The 23,541-nt window shown below is 43.3% G+C and overlaps 1 protein-coding gene across 2 annotated transcripts in view; it reads right to left on the bottom strand.

The window, feature by feature from the left end:
- LOC309396180 (G protein-coupled receptor kinase 5-like) overlaps positions 1 to 23,541 on the bottom strand; it is a 78,449-nt gene that overhangs the window by 6,568 nt on the left and 48,340 nt on the right. The window contains exons 3-14 of one of the 2 annotated variants that reach the window (XM_081961069.1): positions 16,321 to 16,435; positions 15,243 to 15,343; positions 12,736 to 12,828; positions 12,558 to 12,621; positions 8,886 to 9,026; positions 8,099 to 8,289; positions 4,827 to 4,864; positions 4,498 to 4,587; positions 2,804 to 3,012; positions 1,824 to 1,961; positions 660 to 797; positions 255 to 386 (exon numbers count right to left, since the gene is read on the bottom strand). In XM_081961069.1, coding sequence (XP_081817195.1) covers positions 255 to 386; positions 660 to 797; positions 1,824 to 1,961; positions 2,804 to 3,012; positions 4,498 to 4,587; positions 4,827 to 4,864; positions 8,099 to 8,289; positions 8,886 to 9,026; positions 12,558 to 12,621; positions 12,736 to 12,828; positions 15,243 to 15,343; positions 16,321 to 16,435 — 1,450 coding nt within the window. Of the gene's footprint in view, positions 1 to 254; positions 387 to 659; positions 798 to 1,823; positions 1,962 to 2,803; positions 3,013 to 4,497; positions 4,588 to 4,826; positions 4,865 to 8,098; positions 8,290 to 8,885; positions 9,027 to 12,557; positions 12,622 to 12,735; positions 12,829 to 15,242; positions 15,344 to 16,320; positions 17,585 to 23,541 lie in introns of those variants that run through there. The other variant, XM_081961068.1, reaches the window with a different exon arrangement.

Here is a 23,541-nt window from a genome sequence, read left to right as displayed (position 1 = left end):
TGAAAGTTCCAGGAACTGAGATCCCCACATCTGCTGTTTGGCCAGTTTGGAGAAGACCCATCTGCATGTTTACTTGGAAGTATGTACATTCAAACGTAAACTTCTTATATACGAAGTACCTAAAGTATGTCTTGAAGCTGAAGGCACAATTACTGCTAATTGCTTAATCAGGCCAAGTAGTATTGAAGATTGTAAGTATGGGATTGGCAGCTGCAAAGATACATAGCAAAAAAAGGAACAAGACTGGATCTTACGTTACGCCGGAAGAGCCTCTGCAAGAGGCTACGCTTGGGTGGGTCAGGGAGCTGCTTCCAGTCCAGATCCGGGGATCGGGTGCCATTTGGTCCAAAGATGTTGAGATCCTTAAAGCATTCTGTCTCGATCATCTAGATAAGAGGAAGAAGAAGATGCAATCAGTAAGAATGGTGAGGAAACAGGGTGCTATACAATAAAAAACTGCTGGACAGAATGGACATTTGGGAGAACCTTTCTCTATGTGCTTCCTTAGATCGAGGCTTTGCCAATGATCTTCTCTTAGCTTAGAGGTAGTGTACAACTACACCATTCTCTTCCCTGATTTGCAGAGTCCCTCTGTGAGGAAGATAGACAGTTTCTAAATTTGATAGATAAACAAATATTTGCAAATGTCCCTTCCTTACCTCGTTCTGCCAGGGGATTGAGACACAGCCTGTGGCAAATTTGGCATAGAAGTCATTGTCGGTTTGGTCTAAGTTGACACCCTTCACAGTGGAGAATTGTTCAATGTCCAATACGTCCTTACAATACACAGCCCGGGGCTAAGGGAAAGACAAGGATTCCAGTAAGTTTGTTATCTGCAGGACTTACATATCCAGATGTGCAAGTCATGTGCAAGAAGAGATGGACTTGTTCCCTTGGAAAGCCAAAGGAAGGATTGGGACTAAGAAGTTGAAATTAAAAGACAGAAGATTCAGAATGAACATCAGGGAGAATTTCCTGAAGATAACAATAATTAAGCAGTGCCACCATTCAGCCAGAATAGTGGAGGAGGACTTCTCCTTTGAAAGGAGACCAGGAGACTGCATGGTTGGGGATGGTTTTGTAAATGCATGGCCTCAACTGTGAGTTGAACTAGGAAAATCTGTAAGGCCCCTTCTAGTTCAGTTTATGATACTAAATCTAACTAAAAAGGCAAAAGGTGGATACTCAGGAACCCCATAAGATAATTTTATTTAGCTTCTTTGGGACAGATTTAGAATTGGAGGGAGGGAAAAAAGCTGGTGAGGATGATGGATAGAATATGTGGGTACTAATGCTACTTCAAAAAACAGAAGAAACCAGACATGATTAGGGTGAGGAAGGGGGCTGTGATAGCCCTTTTTCAAGATCTGAAAGACTTCCACAAAGATGATAGCAAAGAGGAGAAGCCCATTACTGGGGAGAAAAAGAAGATTTCTTTTTTAAAAGTCTGAAATATCACAGATTGGACAATTCATGACCTAAAATTAAAAGAAACTTCCTGCCTCCTTTTCATTCTGAAGTTCCTAGAATTCCCTAGATTTGGGCCCTAAATTGTGCATTCACAATTGCTAAAAACCCAGGGAATTCTCCTCTGCTAAAGCAGGAAACTCAAAAGCAATCTTGCGCGCCTAAAATAGATTTAAGAGACAAAGAATATCGCAACACAAAATAATAATGATGATGACGATGGCAACAACAACGAAAGAAAGAGGGAAAGTTTGGCCTTGGCTTAACACGTCCCCCTTCCAGATAAAACATTTGCCCATCTATTTGTCTTCTTGCCGCTCTCCTTGAGCTCCTCACTCTTACTTGTAAGAACTTACATCTGGCACAAATGACGGCTTCAGAATCCCAGCTTCCAGTCGCTTGAAATTGATTGTCCTGAAGAATGGGTGCTGCCTCACCTGGACGGCCCCCTCACTTTTGTTTCCGAGCCGCTGCTTAGGGTCTTTAGTTAGGAGCTGAAAGGGGGGAAAAAAAGAGAACATCTTGTAAGTAAAGCCTTCAAGACAACATTGAACTCAGAACGTTTTAAAGTAGACTTTGTAAACCAAGGCCAAGTTGGCTTTTTCTGCCATGGAACCTAAACTGAGTTGGTTCTCAAACCTACCTGTAAGTCCAGAATAGTTCACCAAGGTTTGTCCTGTAAATACAGCTTCTTACAATGGGAAAGAACGTGTCCATGATGAAGAGAAAGGACTAGTCCACCTCATCAGAGGCATTTTTTTAAAAAAAACATACGATCAATATCAACCGATTTTAAAAAATAAACCAATGGAAATGAAATAATAGGGAGTCCACTAAGGGATCAACATGCATTCCAACAGTAGTGTGACATGGCTGTGATCAGAAGCACCCCTCTCTGCTTCTCTTAATGTAAAAGAAATATTTATATTATTGCTTTTGAAATCCCCTGCAAAATGGAAATCTGGTAAGCTTATGTGAATAATGTGTAGGGCTGCATGACTAAATACACTCTATCCAAACCAGCCCACACATATAAACCTGTATATACACACATGGGCACAATTTATGTATGCCCGGTGAAGCAGATTAGCCTGGCGGATCTTGGCTGATCACAAAACTCTTAGTTGATCCTTGCTTGACAAACCAAAGGGAAGTTCAGTTGAGAAGCTGAAACAATGTCCCAGCAGAAGACAATGGCGAACTACTTCCTGATAGTGCCAAAAGAGGTTCGTGTTGTCGACCCCGAGTTCACCTCAACTCGGGGAATGTAGGAATTGTCATCTGATACTACAGACGTATGGCAAAGATTCCTCTTCTCCTCTTTCCCGTCACTCACCAACTTGCAGATGGCTTGGGCATCTTCAGAGAACTTGTCTGAATACTGTTCGTGGTCCTCCTGAACCCTCTTCTCTACCTCTTCCCTCTTCACTCGTTCCTTGCGGGCCCGGAATGGCGACTGGCCCTCGATCATCTCATAGATGAGGCAGCCAAGCCCCCACCAGTCTGGGCTGAAGCAGTAGCGCTCATTGTTAATTACTTCAGGAGCTGGGGAGAGGAGAAGAAAGGTGGAGAGAGCAGAGTTAGAGGCAACAATTTCATGTAAAGCACTCGATCGCGTGGCAAATTGTGAGAAAGACTCTTCTCTTTACCTTTACCTTACCTTTATTTTGATTTTTATACTGCCCCCTCTCCCCAAAGGGACTCGGGGCGGTGTACAGTCAAATGAAATAGATAAAATGAACTACAAACATGCAAACATAAAAACATAGAAGAGGAGGCAATACAACACTGTACAGGTAAAGCAAATAAAAACAGTATATCAACAATCCTAAAAAATACCCAATTAAAATTACCCAGTTAAAATATATCTGCCAAGAGGTATAATAAGATTATGAATGGTCCAGGCCGGCTAAACGGAACAGGTGAGTCTTCAGTTTTCGTCGAAAGGAGAGAAAGATGTTTTGCATCTTGGAGAACCATTGCCCATCACAGGGGATCGTGCAAATCCAATGGGTAAGGACTTCTCCCCCTTATAAGGCGAAAGAAACGCGTTGCTTTTTAGCAAGTAGCAGCACTTCTGACTAGTTGAAAAAGTGATAAAAGTTTGGACCTGGTTAGTTCCTGGATGAGAGAATGTCTAGGTTTGTAGTCTACCTTGGAAAACTGAAAAAAAGAAGGCAGGAACGAACCATTTCTGGATTGATATTTTTTTTGTTGGACTCCTTATTTTACTTATAAATGGGCTCTACCTGCATAACAACAGAACCAGCAATGACAATACAGGCAGTCCTTGACTTATAACCATTCATTTAGCAACCACTCAAATAACAGTAGCACTTAGACTTATATATCACTTCACAGTACTTTCCAGTCCCTCTCTAAGCAGTTTACAGAGTCAGCCTATTGCCCAACAATCTGGGTCCTCATTTTACTGACCTAGGAAGGTTGGAAGGCTGAGTCAACCTTGAGCCGGGGAAAATTGAACTGCTGGCAGTCAGCAGAATTAGCCTGCAATACTGCACTCTAACCATTGCACCACCATGGCTCAGAGTTAGAACAGCACTGAAAAAGGTGACTTACCACCCGGTCCTCACATTTATAATTGTTGTAGCATCCTCAGAATCACAGGATCAAAATTGGGACACTTGGTAACCTTGCCAGTCAGCTTCTGACAAGCGAAGTTAATGGTGGGAAGCTGAATTTGCTTAACGACCACAAAATTCGCTTACCAACTGCAGGGATTCGCTTAACAGCCATGGCAAAAAAAGTTTACAAAATTGGGCATGATGAGCTTAACAACTGCCTTATTTAGCAACAGAAATTCTGGTCCCTGCAAGTCAAGGACTAACTATAATGGTAGACATTTGATTTTCAGTCTAAAGTAGCTTCTCTGCCCCTGTTTGAAAGTATCATGCCCTCTCAGCTTGTGTGGTCAGATAGATCCAAAAAGAAGATCCACGGATGGATGGAGCCAGTTTTCTCTTGAGTCAGCAATCTTAACAAGATCTGGAGCAGTTCTCCAACACATACCCATATAGCCCACAGTTCCTACACGGCCACGGATGGTGTCACCTTCGGGGATCTTAATGGCCAGCCCCAGATCTGAGATCCGTATGTGCCCTAGACAAAAGAAGGGAGAAGGTGATTATAGAGGATATGAAATTATGATGGGGATCCTGTGATCTTTCATGATGAACGTAACTTTAAGTTAAGACAGAGGTGGCCGAAGTTCTAATCTGCACAAAAATGTGTTCAGGGGTGGAAGATGATTTGAACGAAGCAAGATCTCAGACATTTGTAAAAGTGATTCTGAAAGTGTACAACAGGGACAAACCAAACATGTGACACATGGTACTCACCATCATCATCCAGGAGAATGTTCTCTGGCTTTAAGTCCCTGCAGGGGAGGATAGAGACACAACCCAGAATAAGAACCAGGGAACTAGTTTGAGAGTCAGTTTGGTCTAGCAGTTAAGGCACCAGCCTAGAAAACTGTGAGACTGTCAGTTCAAGTCCGGGCCTTAGTCATGAAAACAAGCCGGGTAACTTTGGGCTAGGAGATCGTGAGTTTTAGTCCCACCTGAGGCATGAAAGCCGTCTGGATGACTTAGGGCCAGTCACCCTCTCTCAGCCCAACTCACATTAAAGAGTTATGTCTCCTTCCGTAAGAAACTCAAGACCCACCTGTTCTGATCAGCCGGCCTGGCCCAATTGTAATCACAAGTACAACCTATTACGGACCTTCCTGGATGGCTTTTTAAATTGTAAATTTTGGGGTTTTAATTTGGTTTTAGATTGTTTTTAACTATAAATTAGTTTGGGTATTATACAGACTGTATGTGTACATTGTTTGTCTAGTGTTTCGTGTTCTGCCCTGTTGTTTTTATATATGTACTGTCTGTACACCGCCCCGAGTCCCTGCGGGGAGAGGGGGCGGTATATAAATTTAATAAACTCGAACTCAAACATGGGAAAAATAGGAGGAAGAAGAAGCACTAAATATGTTTACTGCCTTGGGTTGTTTATAAAAAATAACGAAGGTGGGATACAAATAAAATAAAGAAATAAACCAAGGGGGCTTCCAGAACCCTTGAAACTTACATATGTAACAGAGGATTTGATTTTTGACTAGGCCCAGTACAATTATTTCCAAATATATATCTCTCTCATCTTAAGCCCAGAGGGCCACCTTTTAATTGGGACAGTCTTTTCCTTTTTCAGTTGCTTTAGTAGCCTCCCTTGCCCCATTTTCTGGTGGTTTCCTCACTTTGTTGTTACGCTTATCTTGAACAGAGCTTTTCCCAGACTAGTGTTCTTGAGAGGTGTTTGATTACAACTCCTTTAACTCTCCTGCAAGCATGTTCATGTTGATTTAAACGTCACTTAAGCCACAGTGCGGTTAGTCTGATGACGTATTGTTGAATAAACATGGTTAAGAAACCATGGCATCGTACAATGGCTAAATCCATGAAGGAATTTTCGCACATGTGCAGACAAGTAGCTAAAGAATCACCCCCACACACCCTTTTCCCTTCTTCCTCTTTTACATGAGTAGGAACCTTCCCCCCCCCCAAGAATTTACAACTCCACTTGTCTGGTTGACAACTAAGTGCAAATCTGAAATAATTCTTTAAAATAGATTCCTGTCAATTATTAGATAGGTCAATCACGTATATTGACTGATTTTATTGGTTCATTTAACAAGACAGAATGTATTTTAAGCTAGAATGATCTTGCCTAATGATACTCAGGAATTCCCCCAATTCTTTGCCAGGCATTGCACGTAATTGAGGCTCATTAGTTTCCCATTTGTATTAATTTATATTTAGTTTTGTATTTCTACTACAATTCAACATACATTATAGAAAGCATTGCGGTATACTACTTTTCTAATTCTATTGTTTTATTGCAGTAAAGTACTGTGGGACCTTTAAGGAAATGAACATGTTTTAATAAGGGACCATAAATAATGGTATGCAATTTTTTCCCATTTGCTAAGCACTTTTTGGTTATTTTCATTCCACATGGAACCAGCTGTGCTGTGCACATTATTGAAGATAATTTTAGGCAAATCATTGCTTTATTATAGTGCTATTTGCCTACTCTAAAATAAAGCAATTTATGATGTTAGAAATGGGGGATGGTGTTCTAATGTACTACGTTTTTTATTGAATTTATGTATACGTATCATGTTGCCAACGACAATCACTATGTCGGTGTTTCATGACTGCAGGTCTTTGAGAAGAGACTGGAAAGCCTCTTGTCTGAAATAGTAGAAGGTCTCAGGCTTGAGGAGGGGGCTGCACTGGAAGACCGCCAAGGTCTCTTCTAGCTCTATTCTAATTGAGTGACTAGGAGACTGAGTTCTAGTGCCACCTTAGAGGGACTCACAAGGGAGGATCTTGCTGTAGATCAAATATAGAGCAATACATAATAATTACAGCATTTCTAGATAGTACGTTTCTACTTCCACTTTACAAGGAAGATGCAAAGGCTAGGGAACACTCCCAGTGCTTAACTGTGCAGGCATGGCTCCTGTGACTTGGCACTGTTGACACACAAGAGGGAGCTAGTAGTGAACTTGGGAGAAACCCAATTTATGTAGAAATAGAAAATATACTTAGAGAGAAAGGTTAATACAGCGTGTTTCTCCCAAGCAGACCAATTAGAATGAAGAACACTCATGCATGTGGAATGCTGGCTGCTTGCGAGGGAGGGGGTTATGAAGAAACGGAAGGGGGTGTAGAAATGGAATGATTTGGGGGGGAAGAGGATGTCACTCTACTAAGCTTGGTGATCAGGAGTACCAAACTCTGCAGCAGTCTGTTGCCATTTTTACTGATGAATGTAACCCAACACTAAGTCTGAATGCTACAAAGCGATTTGGAAAAGCTTTGAATCTCAGAGAGAAAAGACCACCACGAGGTACCGTTTTACCCAAAATAAGACCTCCCTGGATAATAAGCCCAATCGAGCTTTTGAGCGCATGTGCTAAAATAAGCCCACCTCCCAAAATAATCCCTCCTTGAAAATATTGCAACACAGCAGCTGCCATGAGGTGACCACGCTCATCGCCTCCTGCAGCTCAAAAATAATAAAACCTCCCCCCAAAATAAGGCCAAGCATTTATTTCGGGGGTCAAAAGAAAATAATACCCTGTCTTATTTTGGGGTGAAACACGGTAGGTGTTTTCAAAGGTCTACAGATGGATAGTTGATTTCAAGCTTAGGTCTATGATGATTCATTTGGTCAGTGACATCAAATGACAGGTAGGTGACTGTTATCCAGTGAGTGCTACTTTAAATCTCAGCGGGATAAAGGACCATGCTAGGTTTGGCATTCAAAAAGGTTATAGAGACAACTGGATCCTTTTGTATAATCCATTATGGTTCAGTACATCTCTCCCTCTGAAATTGCTGGTCACAACTCCTAAAGAATCCACATGGAGTGACCCAGGCAGAGTGACGTTGGCTTAGCAGTTGATTCCCTCTGCCATTCAGGTAACTCAACACTTCATTAGATGAAGGATGATGATCACTTCTCCATCATGCCAACTATGTAACAAGGGAGACTTTGCCTTATCCCTTTCTCTACCTTCTTGGAACCAGGAAATAACTCCACCCCCACTCACCTGTATACAATGCCCTCCCGGTGCAAATGTTCAAGGCCACAGCAAATCTCTGCAGCGTAGAAGATGACCCGCTCATTGTCAAAACCCGAGTTGCCCATGTTGTAGATGTGAAACTTCAGGTCGCCTCCATTCATGATTGTGAGGACCAGACACAGAGCATCCTTGGTTTCATATGCATACGCTAAACTGACCTGTTGACACGGATGAAAAGAAGGAGGACTTGACTCCAAGTATATTCAAGAATTCTGCTTCTACAATGTCCAAGTATCCAGAAACACATAAATAATCATCCTCTGCCTTCTGTCGTTCCCATTCCACAAACATGTGACATTCAATAGTTCAGGAATACAGGGAATACAGCCTTATTTTCTTATTTGATAAGAGCTGTGCATGCTTTGAAAATGAATCTGCTGAAGTCTTCCAGAATGCCAGTCTAGCTCCTCTGCTACTAATTAAAACAGCCACAATTTTTTTTTTCAGATGAGTGAAGCCTGAAAAATGACAGAGCTACTTTAAAAGTCACACGGATAATTTCTAGGAATTGGAAGTGTGTTTTGGTACAACATTATTTGCCCAGCTATACCTGGAGAAGACAGATATTAAAACTGGGCTGTGCTGTCCTTAAAAGACACTTGACCATCGCTTTTGAATGCAAGGAGCTTCATTTAATTATCAAGGGCAATAACTACAGCTAAATCAACCAGGCTGAATCTGATACGGTGAAATTCCCCTCAGAAATGCAGAGCCAAATAGCTTTAGCAAATGCTAGAGAAGCCGGTTTGCTCACCACGAATCGGCTATTGACCTTCTCCAAGATCTGCTTCTCGTTCAGAGCCATTGCTTCCCCTTTCCGCTTCTTGATGCGCTTCTTCTCCAGCTTTTTGCAAGCGTACATCTTCCCTGTAGCACGTACTTGGCATGCGCAAACCTAAAAGCAAAACAAGATGGGATTGTCGAGGGGCACATTTAATTGTTGCTAGTGACACCGCAGTAGTATTACTGGTGGAAGCCCTATTAAAGCAAGGATCCAGCATTTAAGGTAGCCCCATTTTATTCTTGCATTTTGACACTTCTTTTTACCCAAAGTTATGGAGTATAGAATAAAGCTGTTCCTCATCGCTAAGTGAAAATCCCAAGTCTTCCTTAAAGGCATAACAAGGACTTCTGAATTTGGCTTATATTCCAGAGGTTCTCTAAGCATCCGATCAGAATCAGCAGAGATCTCATTTTCCCCTATTAAAATCCCCCTTTGAGCCAAACTACTTATTGCACATAAAATGTGATGGTTATTTGCCTTATATAAAAATACAAGAAATATGCATCATTATGAAAACAGGTCTGGAGAAGCAAGAAGGCAGAATGTGAAAAGTCATCTCTCTTTGCTGTAGATAACTCCTCAAATCATGAAGGCATCTTTTGACAAGTGGGCAACCACGGAGGGGTGAAGACTGCAACTTAGCTGCCCAGACCTCTGAAGAGGAGCCACACAACACTGTATTTATTTCACAGATACCACTGGAAGGGGGGGTAGGGGGCTAAAATTGCTCAGCTTGTTTTTTTCTCTTTTACTGGAAGGATATGCAGAAGGCAGGTAAGAGTGGCAGGGCTCCTAAAGCCAAACAGTGCTTTTTCCCCCACTCTAAACCCCAAATGGTCTAAGATCGTCCTGCTAAATTATTTAGATATCCAACTTCAGCAGAGCAAAAACAGGAAGTTGTGGCTTGCTGGGTATAAATTGCTACGAAGAGGGAGATGATTAGGAGGAAGAGAAATGGAAAGAATGGAAAGATCATCAGCTCTCACTTGCAACTCTACACAGTTCCCTCTCAAAGCAGCTTTTAAAATGCCAGAAACATCTCTGGCTGCAGTTACGTGTCTTTGCAGGGACTAAATGTAGGTAAGGTGTCTCCCTTCCTAAATAAATGACCTTTTAGAACAGTGGTTCTCAAACATGGCAACTTTAAGACATCTGGACTTCAAGTCCCAGAATTTCCCAGACAGCCAGAATTCTGGGACTTGAAACCCACGTGTCTTTAAAGTTGCCAAGGTTGAGAAACAGTATCATAGAGGGTCCATCCATTTGCTGTACTTTCTCTTCCCATGATCTGCATGGATTCTGGATCATCTTATACAGGTAGCCACATTCTACACTAGGTTTTTAGGAGGAGGAGGAGGAGTCAGATTGTCTCCTTATTTCTCTAATATTTTGTACTTCTGTAAGCCTTCTGTAAGCAATAGTGTCCTTTATTCCTCAGTTGGGCTCAGCTTGGCCTGTTGGAATTAAACATCTTGAAACTCCCATTCAAATGTTCCATTAAATCAATCTAACTATTTATAGCAGGTACAGGCCCAAGTTCTATTTGAAGACCAAAACAGGAATGTCATCTCCAAGACCATCTTGCAGAAATCAAGAGGCAAGATGACATGTATGGTGGTAGGACCAAACAGGGAAAATGAGAGCATGGCTGCTTTTTACTGTTGGAGATCATCCTTGACTTATCACCATTCATTTCACAACTGTTTGAACTTACGATGACTCCGAAAAAAAGTAGTTTACTCACACTTACGACCGTTGCAATGCCCTTGTGGTGATGGGATCAAAATTTGGGCGCTTAGGAACCAGAATGTATTTGCAGCATCCCGAGGTCATGTGATCACCATTTGCAACCTTCTCAGGATTCTGACAAGCAAAGTCAGCGGGGGAAGCTAGATTCGCTCAATGCCTACGTGATTTGCTTAATGTCCATGATGATCACTTAAGGCAGGGGTGTCCAAACTTGGGAACTTTAAGACTTTAAGACTTGTGGACTTCAACTCCCAGAATTCCCCAGCCAGCCATGCTGTACCTGCTATAAATAGTTAGATTGATTTAATGGAACATTTGAATGGGAGTTTCAAGATGTTTAATTCCAACAGGCCAAGCTGAGCCCAACTGAGGAATAAAGGACACTATTGCTTACAGAAGGCTTACAGAAGTACAAAATATTAGAGAAATAAGGAGACAATCTGGGAGTTGAAGTCCACAAGTCTTAAAGTTCCCAAGTTTGGACACCCCTGACTTAAGGGCTCCATTGAAAAGGTGGTAAAATTGGGCCCAACTCACTTAACAGTTCCATCACTTAGCAAGCGAAGTTCTGGTTCAAATTGTGATCGTACGTCAAGGACTACCTCTACCTACTTCAAAATAGCTAAAACTATGTTGCCATCAAGTTACACTGATTTGTAGCCATTTTGTCCCCACACTTCGGCAGCGCAGTGTGGAGGAGACTGGGAGGAGGGAGGCCCTTTCTAAAGAAGGACATGAGCATGGTTTTCTTTCCAGTGATTTTTCTTCCTGTCCATCCTTGAACCTTCCAACCCCAAACCAAAAATTGGACCAACTGAATTGTCCCAGCCTCAGCATATGGCAGGGGTGTCCAAACTTGGGAACTTTAAGACTTGTGGACTTCAACTCCCAGAATTCCCCAGTCAGCTGGCTGGGGAATTCTGGGAGTTGAAGTCCACAAGTCTTAAAGTTCCCAAGTTTGGACACCCCTGCCATATGGAGTCATCATCTTTATTTTTCTGTCTGACCTTTGGCTATGAAACGAAGCCTCAACTCCCTCTCACTCAACTAATAACAAGGATTTAGGTGGAATAAGCAGGAAATGAGTCATGTCTATTTTTTTAATATAATCTAAATGCAGCTTCTATGTCGAGATGCTAACTTGGGGCTGCACCCTTTTAGAACAAACCTCTTCCGGCTCTCAGCAAACAGCTTCATGGAGTCAGATTGTAGTAAACTTTTCCCCCTTCCCCTGCTTGACCTGCGTTGATAAAAACTGTAGAAACTGTGTGTAAACATTTTTAATGGAATATGTTGCAATTCTCCATGGAACTGGAACGGAGCTTGTTGAGCGCAGGGTTTCAGCCCTCATGGGAAGTTGTGGTCAAACCTTCCCCATCAAAACAGCAATGACAGAGAAGAAAGTAATGCTGGAGCTTTAGTACCCATCCTTCTCCATACCTCTTTTCTTAAGAGGGTTCTAGATTTATTTCAATTTCATTTCAGGATTTCCAGGAAGTGTTATAAGCAGGCACAGCAGCAAAATTAATTTCATTCATTTTGATGAAAACTTTGCACTTCATCAACCTAGACCCAAACCCCAACCCACTCAAATAACAAAATTCCTACTTTCCAGAATGTCTCGATCTGTTCATAATTCAAACAATGCCGCCCCTTCCAAAATCAGACATATTTGGAAAAGTGTGAATTATGTTTGAGGAAGTTTGTGGACAGATGCAGGAGAAAGCTAAATGTGGGTTTGTTTGTTTTTTGAAAATTGAGCAAATATGACTTTGGCAAATTCACCCATCCCTAATTAGAACTGAGGCCAAAGAGACCGTTGTGACCGTTGTGAGATTATAGGAATCCAAAGCTACTCCTGATCCCTAAGGGGGAACAAGTTTATTTTCCTACCTCTCCGAAGCCGCCTTTGCCTAGGATCCGGTATTGCCTGAAGGTGTCTTTGGTCACGGATTGCCTGAAGGTATTAAGAAGATCACACTGCATTACTGACCACCCATTTCTGATCAGCATCAGCTCAGTAAATGAGCGGGGCCTCTTGCCTTCCAGCCACTCAGGATTATTCTCTTACCTTTCCAGATATTTCCACTGGAGGAATCTGTCAAAATACATGCTGTCTTGGTAATTTGTGAAAGGGGTACCACTCAGGTATTCATGGAGCCGCCTAGGAGATAAGACGAATTGAAAGTGGGCATTATTTTCCTATGAATTTGGAAGGCAGGTTCTTTGTGGTCTCCCAAAGTGGTGCATATTAGATACTCTCCGCAGCAGTGCTTCTCAAGCTTGATAACTCTAATATGTGCGGACTTCAACTCCCAGAATTCTGCAGCATGTCCGCTGAGAAATTCTGGGCATTGAAGTCAGTGGTGGGTTCCTGCCGGATCGCACCGGATCGCGCGCTCCCGTTCGGCAATGAACCCGGAAGTACGTTGTTGCCCCGCCCCAGGCGAAGGGACGACGCTTGCCTGCGCTCCACCAGCTCGGCTGGGACCGGAGACGTTTCCTCAGCGGAGCGGAGCTCCTAAAAGGGACGCAGGCTCAGCCTGCCAGGCTGCCACCGCTCCACTGAAGGCATTTCTGAGCAGAGAAACGTCTCCGGTCCCAGCCAAGCTGGTGGAGCGCAGGCAAGCGTCGTCCCGTCGCCAGGGGCGGGGCAAGAACGTACTTCCGGGTTCATCGCCGAACGGGAGCGTGCGATCCGGTGCGATCCGGCAGGAACCCACCACTGATTGAAGTCCATACATTTTAAAGTTACCAACGTTGAGAAACACTGCTATATAGTAGTGATATAAACCCAGTGTTTTTTTCTTGGCTTTAAAGCTACTTCTGCCCCACGATAGTCCACCTTGGACTTCACAGGCAAAAAATACAGTTCAGCCTTGATTGGTCATGATTTTCTTACAAAATGCAGGATGCATCACTTACTTGGGTTCATTCAACGACCGATCTCCGCTCCTTCCGCACGAAACTCAAGACCCACCTGTTCCAACTAGCTGGCCTAGCTTAACTAGAACCTCTAACCTCCCTGGCAATTTTAATACTGTAAATGTATATTTGGGGTTTTTAAATTGTTTTAACTGTCTTAATTTATGGCTATTTATTTTAACTTAGTGGCTTGTATTTGCATTTGTATTGTTAAACATTGATGTTACCTCCTCCATGCCACACTTGTATATTTGATTTGATTGTACGTCGTCCCGAGTCCCTTTGCGGAGAGGGGGCGACTGATATGTCGAATAAATAAATAAATAAACTCTAAGCCAAAATAAGGTTTGTTTGAGACTGATAGCAGGATTATGGACTCAACTGTCATGGTTGATAAATCATGATGTATTCCTTAGTGCAGGGGTGTCAAACTCGATTTCATTGAGGGCCACATCAGGGTTGTGTTTGACCTCGGGAGACCGGGGAAGGCATGGCCAGGTGGGCATGGCCAGCTCGACATCACTCATGTTGAGGGCACCTGTGATGGTCCAAGCATTCTGCCAGTGAAAATGGAGTCCTGAGCTGCGTTTTCAGCTGTGATGGCCTCCTGCAACCCTCTGCCAGCAAAAACAGAGCTCGGAGGTCTGCAGGCAGGCCTCCTGAGCTCCATTTTCACTGGCAGAGGCACCACGGGCCGGTCCTTCGCTGTTTCCAGGACGACCCCGTGGACCAGATCTAAGCACCTTGCGGGCTGGATCTGGCCCCCGGGCCTTGAATTTGACATCCTTGCCTTAATGTGACATGGATTCAATAAGCTATGGTTTATGCACGGCTAAATAGATTTTAATTTAATGTAATATGTAATGTAAATGCCATTTAGAAAATTATTGGATTAATTAGCTACAAATTGGTTAACACACACAAAAAAATAAGCTTTCTTCAGTCTCATGCCTTCAAGTCTCTGAAGAATAGGTAATTAGAAAACTACACTGAGTAATTTTCATTGAGTTCATTGTAAAAGGAATGAATTCAGCCCCCCATTCAGCTCATACACACCTTTCCTTCTCTGGGGGCACATTAAAAAAGAGCTTGGGAGTTATTGGCTGTTTTATATGACACACTAAGCTCCCAAATCATTTCAATATAGCATTTGTGCAAACTCAGCCTGTGCGGTTATGAATTATGGTAGTGTATGAACCCAGAAAACTGGATCGAGTTCAATATGGTTAACTATGAGTAAGAGTGTCCCATGAGTGTATTAGCCACATCTAGCCACATTATTTGAACCCAACAAATTGTGGTTATTTTAATTACCCTTTGAATTTAAAACAAGCCAACGTCAACCATGATTTATGCATTTATCTTCTTTATAGCAAATTGTGGATAAGGTAACCATGTTTTATCCCAATGTTCTACAACAGGGCAGCCATCCACCCATACATTTCAACTCCCACAATTCTCAGCAATGATCCTTTGGGTTGGGGAACTCTGTGGTTGGTCTACACATCTGGAAGGGTTCCTAGATTGGAAAAGGTTGGTTTATTATACAAAAAAAAGGGGACTTCTATGCATATACACAAGCTTGCCCTGACTAGTTACCAAATCCACCCGCTTACCCTTCTGGCTTCCAGATCTATAGGATGTAGTACTCACTGTACACAGCAGCCAAAGAGGTCCTTGCAAGGGATTCTCTGTAGGTCTTCTATGCACTGGTTCATAAGAAGTTCACAAATTTCTGCCATATAGCCCAGGGACTAAACTCATAGACATAAAAAGAAGGAAACCAGCCATAAACACATGCTTTGTAATTCTTAAAGCCACTAAACCATCTTGCACTCTAGATTTCAATTCTGTGGGGTTCTTGGTGGTACACTGATGGTGTTACCTAGTTTAGTAATTAGTACTCATGTCAGAAGCACTGAGGCGCTTCCGGGAAAGAATTAGCCAGTGACATCACCATTGCCCAAGGGACGCACAGTTGATGGCTTCTTTCATGTCCTCAGCAGGAGCTGGAGTGAAGGATGGGAGCTCATCCCCCCCTCCCCCCTGGCAGCACTCAGGTTTTCAATGCAAACTTGCTAACCTAGAAACCAGAGTCCTAACTACGTGAACTATCATGCTTCTTACTTTAGCGATGAAATGTCTGCAAGAAAACCACTAAGCTAAGAGAGCAGGAAGGACTCTACAGTTGAGTTACAAATATTCTCCTCTATTGGTAGATTTCAATTCATATTCTGCTCTGCCTTCACTCCCTACTTTGACTCCTCACTGTAAAATAAAAATGTGCTATAGTTTGCTTCTGTAGTCTCTGCTCTTAGTTCATACAGCAGCCTTCCCAGAAGTGATCTTCTGTTTGCTAAAATAAAGTTCTCATAACCAATCATTTATGATGTCCAGAAGAGGAGCAGCTAGAGCCTAGCTCCTCTGGAAAGCCAAGTAATTGGGAAAGGTTCTTCTGGATTACTCAGTTTTTGGACTCTAAAATCAGGAATACTCTAAAAGCCAACACCCAAGATCACATCCTTTGAAACGATCTTGGCACTATTACCCAAACTAAAACATCTCACACAATGGCTGGAAGAAGAAAAAATGGGGCAATCCTAGAGAAAGGAAACATAGGTTCCTGCAGATAATTCTACCAATTATACTTTTGGACTTCTGCATATCGAACCACCTTTTTACAAGAACCCTAAAAATCTCCACCTTTACCTTCTGAAGGTGCAATACTGACCTCCTTGTTGAAAAACTGCTGAATGACTTCTTCTCCCATTTCCTTGCGTTTCTCATCTGGAGAAAGCTCATATTCTGCCTGGGGAAGAAGAAAAAAAGGATCACCAGAACAGAAGCTCCACCTGAAAATGACATTATCCTGGAGGCCAAAGAGGACATCTATCCCACACATATAGAAGGAAATTTCTTGGGGGTTTTTTCCCTCAAGACTTTATATTTCTCCTCATTCTCTTCTGACTCACAGACATTTTGGAGATGGTAGGGAGAACTAGCTAACATATAAAGAATGGTTGCTGGAACTGGGTATGTCTAGTCTGAGGAAAAGAAGGACTAGGGATGACATGAAAGCAGAGTTCCAATATCTCAGGGGCTGCCACAAAGAAGAGGGGGTGTCAAGCTATTCTCCAAAGCATCTGAAGGTAGGGCAGAAGCAACGGGTGGAAACAAATTAAGGAGAGAAGCAACTTAGAACCAAGGAGAAATTTCCTGACAGTTAGATCAATTAATCAGTGGAACAACTTGCCTGCAGAAGTTGTGAATGCCCCAACACTGGAAGTTTTTAAGAAGAGATTGGATAACCATTTGTCTGAACTCGTGTAGGGTTTCCTGCCTAAGCAGGGGGTTGGACTAGAAGGTCTCCAATGTCCCTTGGAGTTATTCTATCCTCTGTTATTCTATTCTAGCTCAAAACTAGATCATCCTATGTGTTTCCCAAACCCCAGATTCGGCCCCTGAGATCTTCCAGTTTTTTCCCTTTCATTTTTAAAAGCTCAAATGCTCTTCATGAAGAAGAACCTGGAGTGACCACTGTCCTGATATAAAGTTGTGAGCTACGGATGAAACATTGATGGCTGCTCTGCCTTTCCTTTTTGCTTTTTTCTAGAATTGCCACATTTCCTGAATTGCAATAGTGATATTTCAGGTGCAGTTCTGGAGAAATGTTATTTCTGCTTTGTATTTAATAACCAGCTTGTTGGCCAGCTGCAGTTGTCAAAAAATTCCACACCCACAGACGTGTACTATTGCATCAGCTATGTGAAAGGGTTTCTCTATTTCTCCCCCTTGCCCTCTTGTTGCAATGCTCTTGCAGACAAAGAAAATGGACTGTTTCTTGATTAACTGGGGACGAAGCCAGCACCTCTCCTTTTCTCTGATGTCAAAAAGAAGTCATCAAGTACTAACTGCTTAGAGAACTAGTAAAAAAAACAAAACGTGACTCAAGTTACTGTTGTGAATTTAAGGTTGCTTTATACTGCCTATGTTCACATTGTGCCAATTGAGGCGTTGCTTATTCAAGGTTAACTCAAGTGCTTAGCGTGTTGTGAGAATCAACATTTCTCAGACCTCTGGTGGTCCATCTTCTACTGTACTCTTAGCTGTGATTTTTAGAGTAAGGTGTACAATTTACCAATACTCTCATTTTACCAAATGCAAGAATGGGTTAGTATATTTATATATGGAACAGGAGAAAAATGCGTACATAATTTTCTCCGTCTTTGCAAACATTTGTTTTGTATACCATCTGGAATGTGTCAAACTCTAAGCATTTTTTTTTCAATAGTAAAAAATAGTTCTAGGTATCAGCCAAAAAAAGCTGATATAATCATTGGTTGTATAAACCGAGGCGTAGAATCAAAATCATGTGAAGCATTAGCACTGCTTTATAAATTCTTAGAAGGACACACCTGGAATACTGCATCCAGGTTTGGTTACCACATTACAAAAAAAAAAAAATGTTGAGAGTGGAAAAAGTGCCAAGAAGAGCAACTAAGATGATTAAGGGCCTGGAAACAAAAACGTATGAAGAATGGTTGCAGGAACTAGGAATGTCCAGCCTAGAGGAAAGAAGGATTAGGGTTAACATGATAGCCATATTCCAGTATTTGAGAGGCTTCCACAAAGAAGAAGGGGTCAACTTATTTTCCAAAGCACCAGAAGGCAAGATAAGAAACAATGGTTGAGAAATAATAAAGAAGAGAAGCAACCTGGAATTAAGGAGAAACTTCTTAACAGTGAGAACAATTAATCAGTGGAACAGTTTTGCCTTCAGAAGTTGTAGGTGCTTCATCACTGGACTTTTTTTTAAAGAAAAGACTGGACAGCCACTTATCTGAAATAGTACAGGGTCTACTGTAGGGGTGTCCAAACTTGGGAACTTTAAGACTTGTGGGACTTCAACTCCCAGAATTCCCCAGCCAGCATGGCTGGCTGGGGAATTCTGGGAGTTGAAGTCCACAAGTCTTAAAGTTCCCAAGTTTGGACACCCCTGGTCTACTGCTTAAGAAGAGTGTTGGACTGGAAGATCTCCAAGGTCCTGCCCAACTCTATTGTTAAGATTTGCTTTTCTCTAGAATGTCAATTGGCCTTACTTGAACTGCATGTCTTGAAGGTGGCGTGGGAGTAGTCACATCTGGGTATTAACACAGCCCTTTTGCCCGGAGACTGAGGTAAATCTTGAGGCCACACCTCTGCTCCTCCTCCTGACTTCCCCAAGTTAACCAATGGTCCTGTTGCAGAGAAGCCTGGGAAGGAAGGGGACAGAAAAAGCACACACACGCACCTTCTTGCCCGGTCCCTGACTGACCAGAACTGACTAACTCAAGCCCTATGCGCAAGGTGTCCTAACGGGTGGGGAGTGACTACTCCCATGCCACCTTCGAGACATGCAGTTCAGGTAAGACCAACTGACAGTCTCTGAAGTGGGATGTGGGAGGAGTCACATCTGGGACATATCAAAGCTAGATGTACGTGGGAGGGAATCACTGGGCCTGAGCCCCCCAAGAGCCAAGGATTCCCTGAAGAACCCTCCTCCCGAAGGCTGCCTCCGCGGAGGCCTATGCATCCAGCCGGTAGTGCCTGATGAAAGGCGAGGACGAGGACCAGGCGGGTCCTCTGTAGATCTCCTCGATGGGAGCCTGGGTGGCCCAGGCCGCTGAGGTGGCTGCACTTCTGGTGGAGTGCGCGGTGATGCCTGGAGCCCTCGTGCCTCATAGGCCTTAGAGATGGCCAATCTAATCCACCTGCTGATGGTGGCCGGGGTGACCTTAGCTCCCCGGGTAGAAGATTGGAAGAAGACGAAAAGTGCCTCCGACCATCTGAGCCTTGGCTCAACTGCGCGTCCTGCAGCTTTAAGGCTCCGCGCACCTCCCGAGCATGCCGCCGATCCGCAGCCCAAACACTGGCCCACCACCAACAGCTGGGCCCTCCCCGGATTACCGGCGGAGTACTGGCCCAAGTAACTTCCTCCTGGTTCTGGCAGTGGCTTTTGGGCGCCCACGGCATCTGTAACCAGGCACGCCGACCATGCGCTCCACTCACATGCTTCTTCAAGATGGCCACGGTCCAAGATGGCGACCGCCGAACATGTGGTCCAAATCTGCCGTTCCGATCCTTTGGGAAGCTCTGGAAGGCTGTCCTCTGCTGGCTCTCGGCTTCCTGCGATCCTCCGTCGACTGAATCTCCTCGGAGCTCGCAGCTAGGATAAAGCCCTCCCCCCCGTGACTGTCCGGCCGCTCGGAGGCTTTGTGCTAGCGCAGCAAGCACCGCTTGAGAAGCTAGCAACTGGCGAAGCACGAGTGAGGAGAGGTGATCTGATAGAAATAGCTGAGTTGCTGAAAGGGTCTTCGAAGTGAAGGGAAAGTCAAGAAAGTACTCCTTCTGGGTCGAAGACTGAGGTTAATCTGGGGAAGTCAGGAGGAGGAACAGAGGTGTGGCCTCAAGATTTACCTCAGTCTCTGGGCCAAAGGGCTGTGTTAATACCCAGATGTGACTCCTCCCACGCCCCACTTCGGAGACTCACATTGCTTCAGTATCTTTTTCCTTAACACATTCACCTAAGTGCATATACATGGGGATGATAAAATGGACTGAAAACAGCTCTCTTTTGGCACGCGTGTGCTTCAGGTCGCCCTACATCAGGGATAGAGGTAAACTTGTGGATGTTACGCACCAGAGGCCAGATGAGATTTTCACAGCTCCACTTGAGTTCAGGCTATGAGCTAATAACAGATGGGAAAGCATAAATACTCGAGATTTTTCCTGGGGGAAAGGGGATGTTTATAGCTCGCTAATCAGCCAGATGCCTGGGACTGTGGATGAAACACATTTTGTCAGCTGGTTCACAATGACAACTGTGGTGAAACATATGCGGATGTTGCTAAACTGGTTGACTTGTATAAATACAAGTAAATAGAAATTGGTGACCTGAAACTTATTTGTGCTAGACTCTTAGGGGAGGATGCAGCCTGGTCTAAAATAAACAAAAAAGGCAAAAATATAAAGTAGCTGGATCAAGCTTCTTCTAGGATGTTCCACTGACTACTAAGACTAGCCTGTGGTCTTGATCTCTTCCATCCAAATGCTAACCAGATCTCATCCTGCTTGGTTTTTCAAGCACAACAAAGATGGGCTAGGTCCTTAAGCTTTCTAGGCATCTGAAGATGCTAAGGAATGAACAATCAATGTCTTCCAAGACCGAGCATGGCCTCAAGAAATAACCTTTACCATTCCCTTAGTCTGAGTCTGAAAGAGTCATATGGCAAATGCCTGGGAATTGCAAGATGCTCTTCCTCATCTAGCTCAAAGCTGATCCAAGACTGAAGAGTGACCAGGACCTGTGGACATCGTAGCAGGTTCACATCCCACTCAAAACAGCACACTCTGTTAGGCTGGATTGTGGGGAAAATAAGGAACCTGAGCTTCTCATATTAGAATGGTAAAGTATTAGAATTTGTGCACTGATGCTACTGTATGAATGAAGAAATGCTTTGTACTCAAGCCTACCAAGAACTAAGCAAAGATTTCTGCATCTCCCAGGTGTGGACTCCTAAAGGGAACTCCTGGAACTGAAACCTGAAGACAAAAGTGTGGTCCTGCATTCAACTCGGCTTCTGGATTCAAGCTTAAAGTCCCTGTCTGTGATTCCCTGTACCCCTTCCTCCTCCCTCCCCAACATTCTTTTTGTCTCTCTAGTGTCCCTCCCTTCCTTTCCTGGCTCACTTCCACAGGACCACAAGCTGTTTGCCTGACAGTGGAGAAGAGCACATTGCTGCTATTAAAAAGTCTGACCCACAGATTCCCTCCCCATTGTTTTGGAACAGGGTTTGCTGCTAAGCAACCAAAAAGAAACAAGACATGGACTCCTCATCTCATCCCAATAGTGGTGGTAGCGGGGGAGAGGCAGGTAAATTGGCCAAGCATGCAGCAGGCGGAACCCATTTCAGTAGACCGTGGCGATAACACCAAGTATGAAAGTTCTCCGTGCTGCATGTCAACTGTAGGAGAAAGGACCTCAAGTGGCCAATCAATGCAGATGGGACGCAGGTGGATTCCACCCCCTCTGCCTTCAATAAATTGTGTTAACGTCCCTCCAACGTTCTTAAAAACAGGAAGATCCAAATTAGAAGGTCCCTGTCACTGGGATGACTTGAAGGTCATCGCTACTCTCAAGGCTCAAGTGACATCTGTGTTTTTGTTGCTGGAAAGGCTGCTGGGCCACGGCCATGAGAAACGAATGGGAAAGCATGTACAGCAATTCCCCAGGGAAGTAAGATGGATGACCACTAGCTACAGGGGTGCTTGGTGAACGTTTCTCCATATTGCTCCGGTACAAGACTGTCAGCTGCTGGAGAGGCAGGAGAATAAACCTGGGTCTGGGAAGACTTTCAGGAAGGGAGAAAAATGGGAAAAGCCACAGATTGGATGGTAAAACACCCTATGCTGCTGAGTAACAAATTAATCATGGGATAATGATTTACTAGAAGACCCCCCCCCCAATCTGCCACAGGATTGGGAACCTGTATGCATACACAAGGTATCTTGATGATGGATGAAGCCTGGCTAGAGAATGAACACACACACACCAGCAGGAAGTACAAGGAGAAGGATCTATCAGCCCACCCACCCAACCAAATTAATTATTTTTATCCTGCTACCCTGCCCCAAGGGCAAAGAAAACAGCACACAAATTAAAAAGAGCACACTTCTGATATAAAATAGCACTCCATCATGATAAAATAAAGGAATAGGAAACAGCAGTAGATAAAAACTAACATCTGATGAAAAGATAAACACCTTATCATGGCAGATAATTTATTAACTGAGACCATACTGAAACTGCCTTCAGGAAGACTATAAAAGAAGGAGCACCAGAGATTTCTGTGTAAGCTATGAACAGTGTCACTGCCTCTGTCTCTAGCATCCTGTTACAGGTGTGACTGGATACAGACTGGGGCCTCCATTGCTGGTGACAGGTGTAAATTTTTTTCTTCTAGCAGCATCCAGATATTGCAACCAGTTTTATTTTCCTAACTGCTATGGGTTCAAACGTCTAAGTCCAGTGCATTATCGGTTAAATGCAAAATACAATGGCAGATGTCAAAATAAACAGAGCAACCACTGGTAACATGATTGACATCTGTATTGCTGGATGTTCAGATAGAAGGCACCTAAGATGACACTCTATTAAATCCCTGCCCGAACTTCGGACCTAACACTGTTCTCTACAAACATGGTGAGTTCATACAGTGTGATTTATTTGGTTTGAGATTAGCAGGTTATGTGAGCCTAAAAATAATGTATTTAGCCTATGATCGTTGGCTGTCCAATATATGTAAATTCAGCCAGTTGTGGCTTATTCAAGAAACCATGACTAAGGACAACGGGTGAGGCCAGACATTGATTTCCAGATGTGAGATACACTTTAAAAAAAAAACATGTTACAACTGGAAAGCTTTTTTTTCTGAAGCCATTCTAAACCCAGTAAAACCAACTCTGCAATACTCAACTATTATATTCAATCAGGCTGAAGAAATTTGGGTCTTATTTAGACTGTTCAACTATTGCATAAGAATCTAACCTTGCACCTAGAAGCTTCTTGGATGAGAAGTGAAACTTCTTTCTCTTCCTCACCCACCCCCCACCCCCCCACCCGTCTCTTTGAGAAAAGCACCTTTGAGACAACTATAACCTGGATGACTGAGCATCTGCATAGACATTTAAGCCTTGCACTAATAGACACCAGGTGATGTCCCTGTACGTTTGTTGAAAAAAACCCAACAAAACAAATTGAATAATCCTATTTTGTACTTCTAGCTAGTGAAAATGCTGGTGGGAAATGGTAAAGCTGACTGCACAGTGCCATGCTGAAAAAGTTTTCTTAGACCATAAATTTAGTCCTGGTTAGACCACTGAAAAGGTTACTTTGGTGTAAAGGTTAAGGCAC

Source organism: Natrix helvetica, assembly GCF_964273705.1.
Source record: "Natrix helvetica genome assembly, chromosome: 8".
Classification (NCBI taxonomy): Eukaryota; Metazoa; Chordata; class Lepidosauria; order Squamata; family Natricidae; genus Natrix; species Natrix helvetica.
This window is presented reverse-complemented; position numbering and strand designations above follow the sequence as displayed.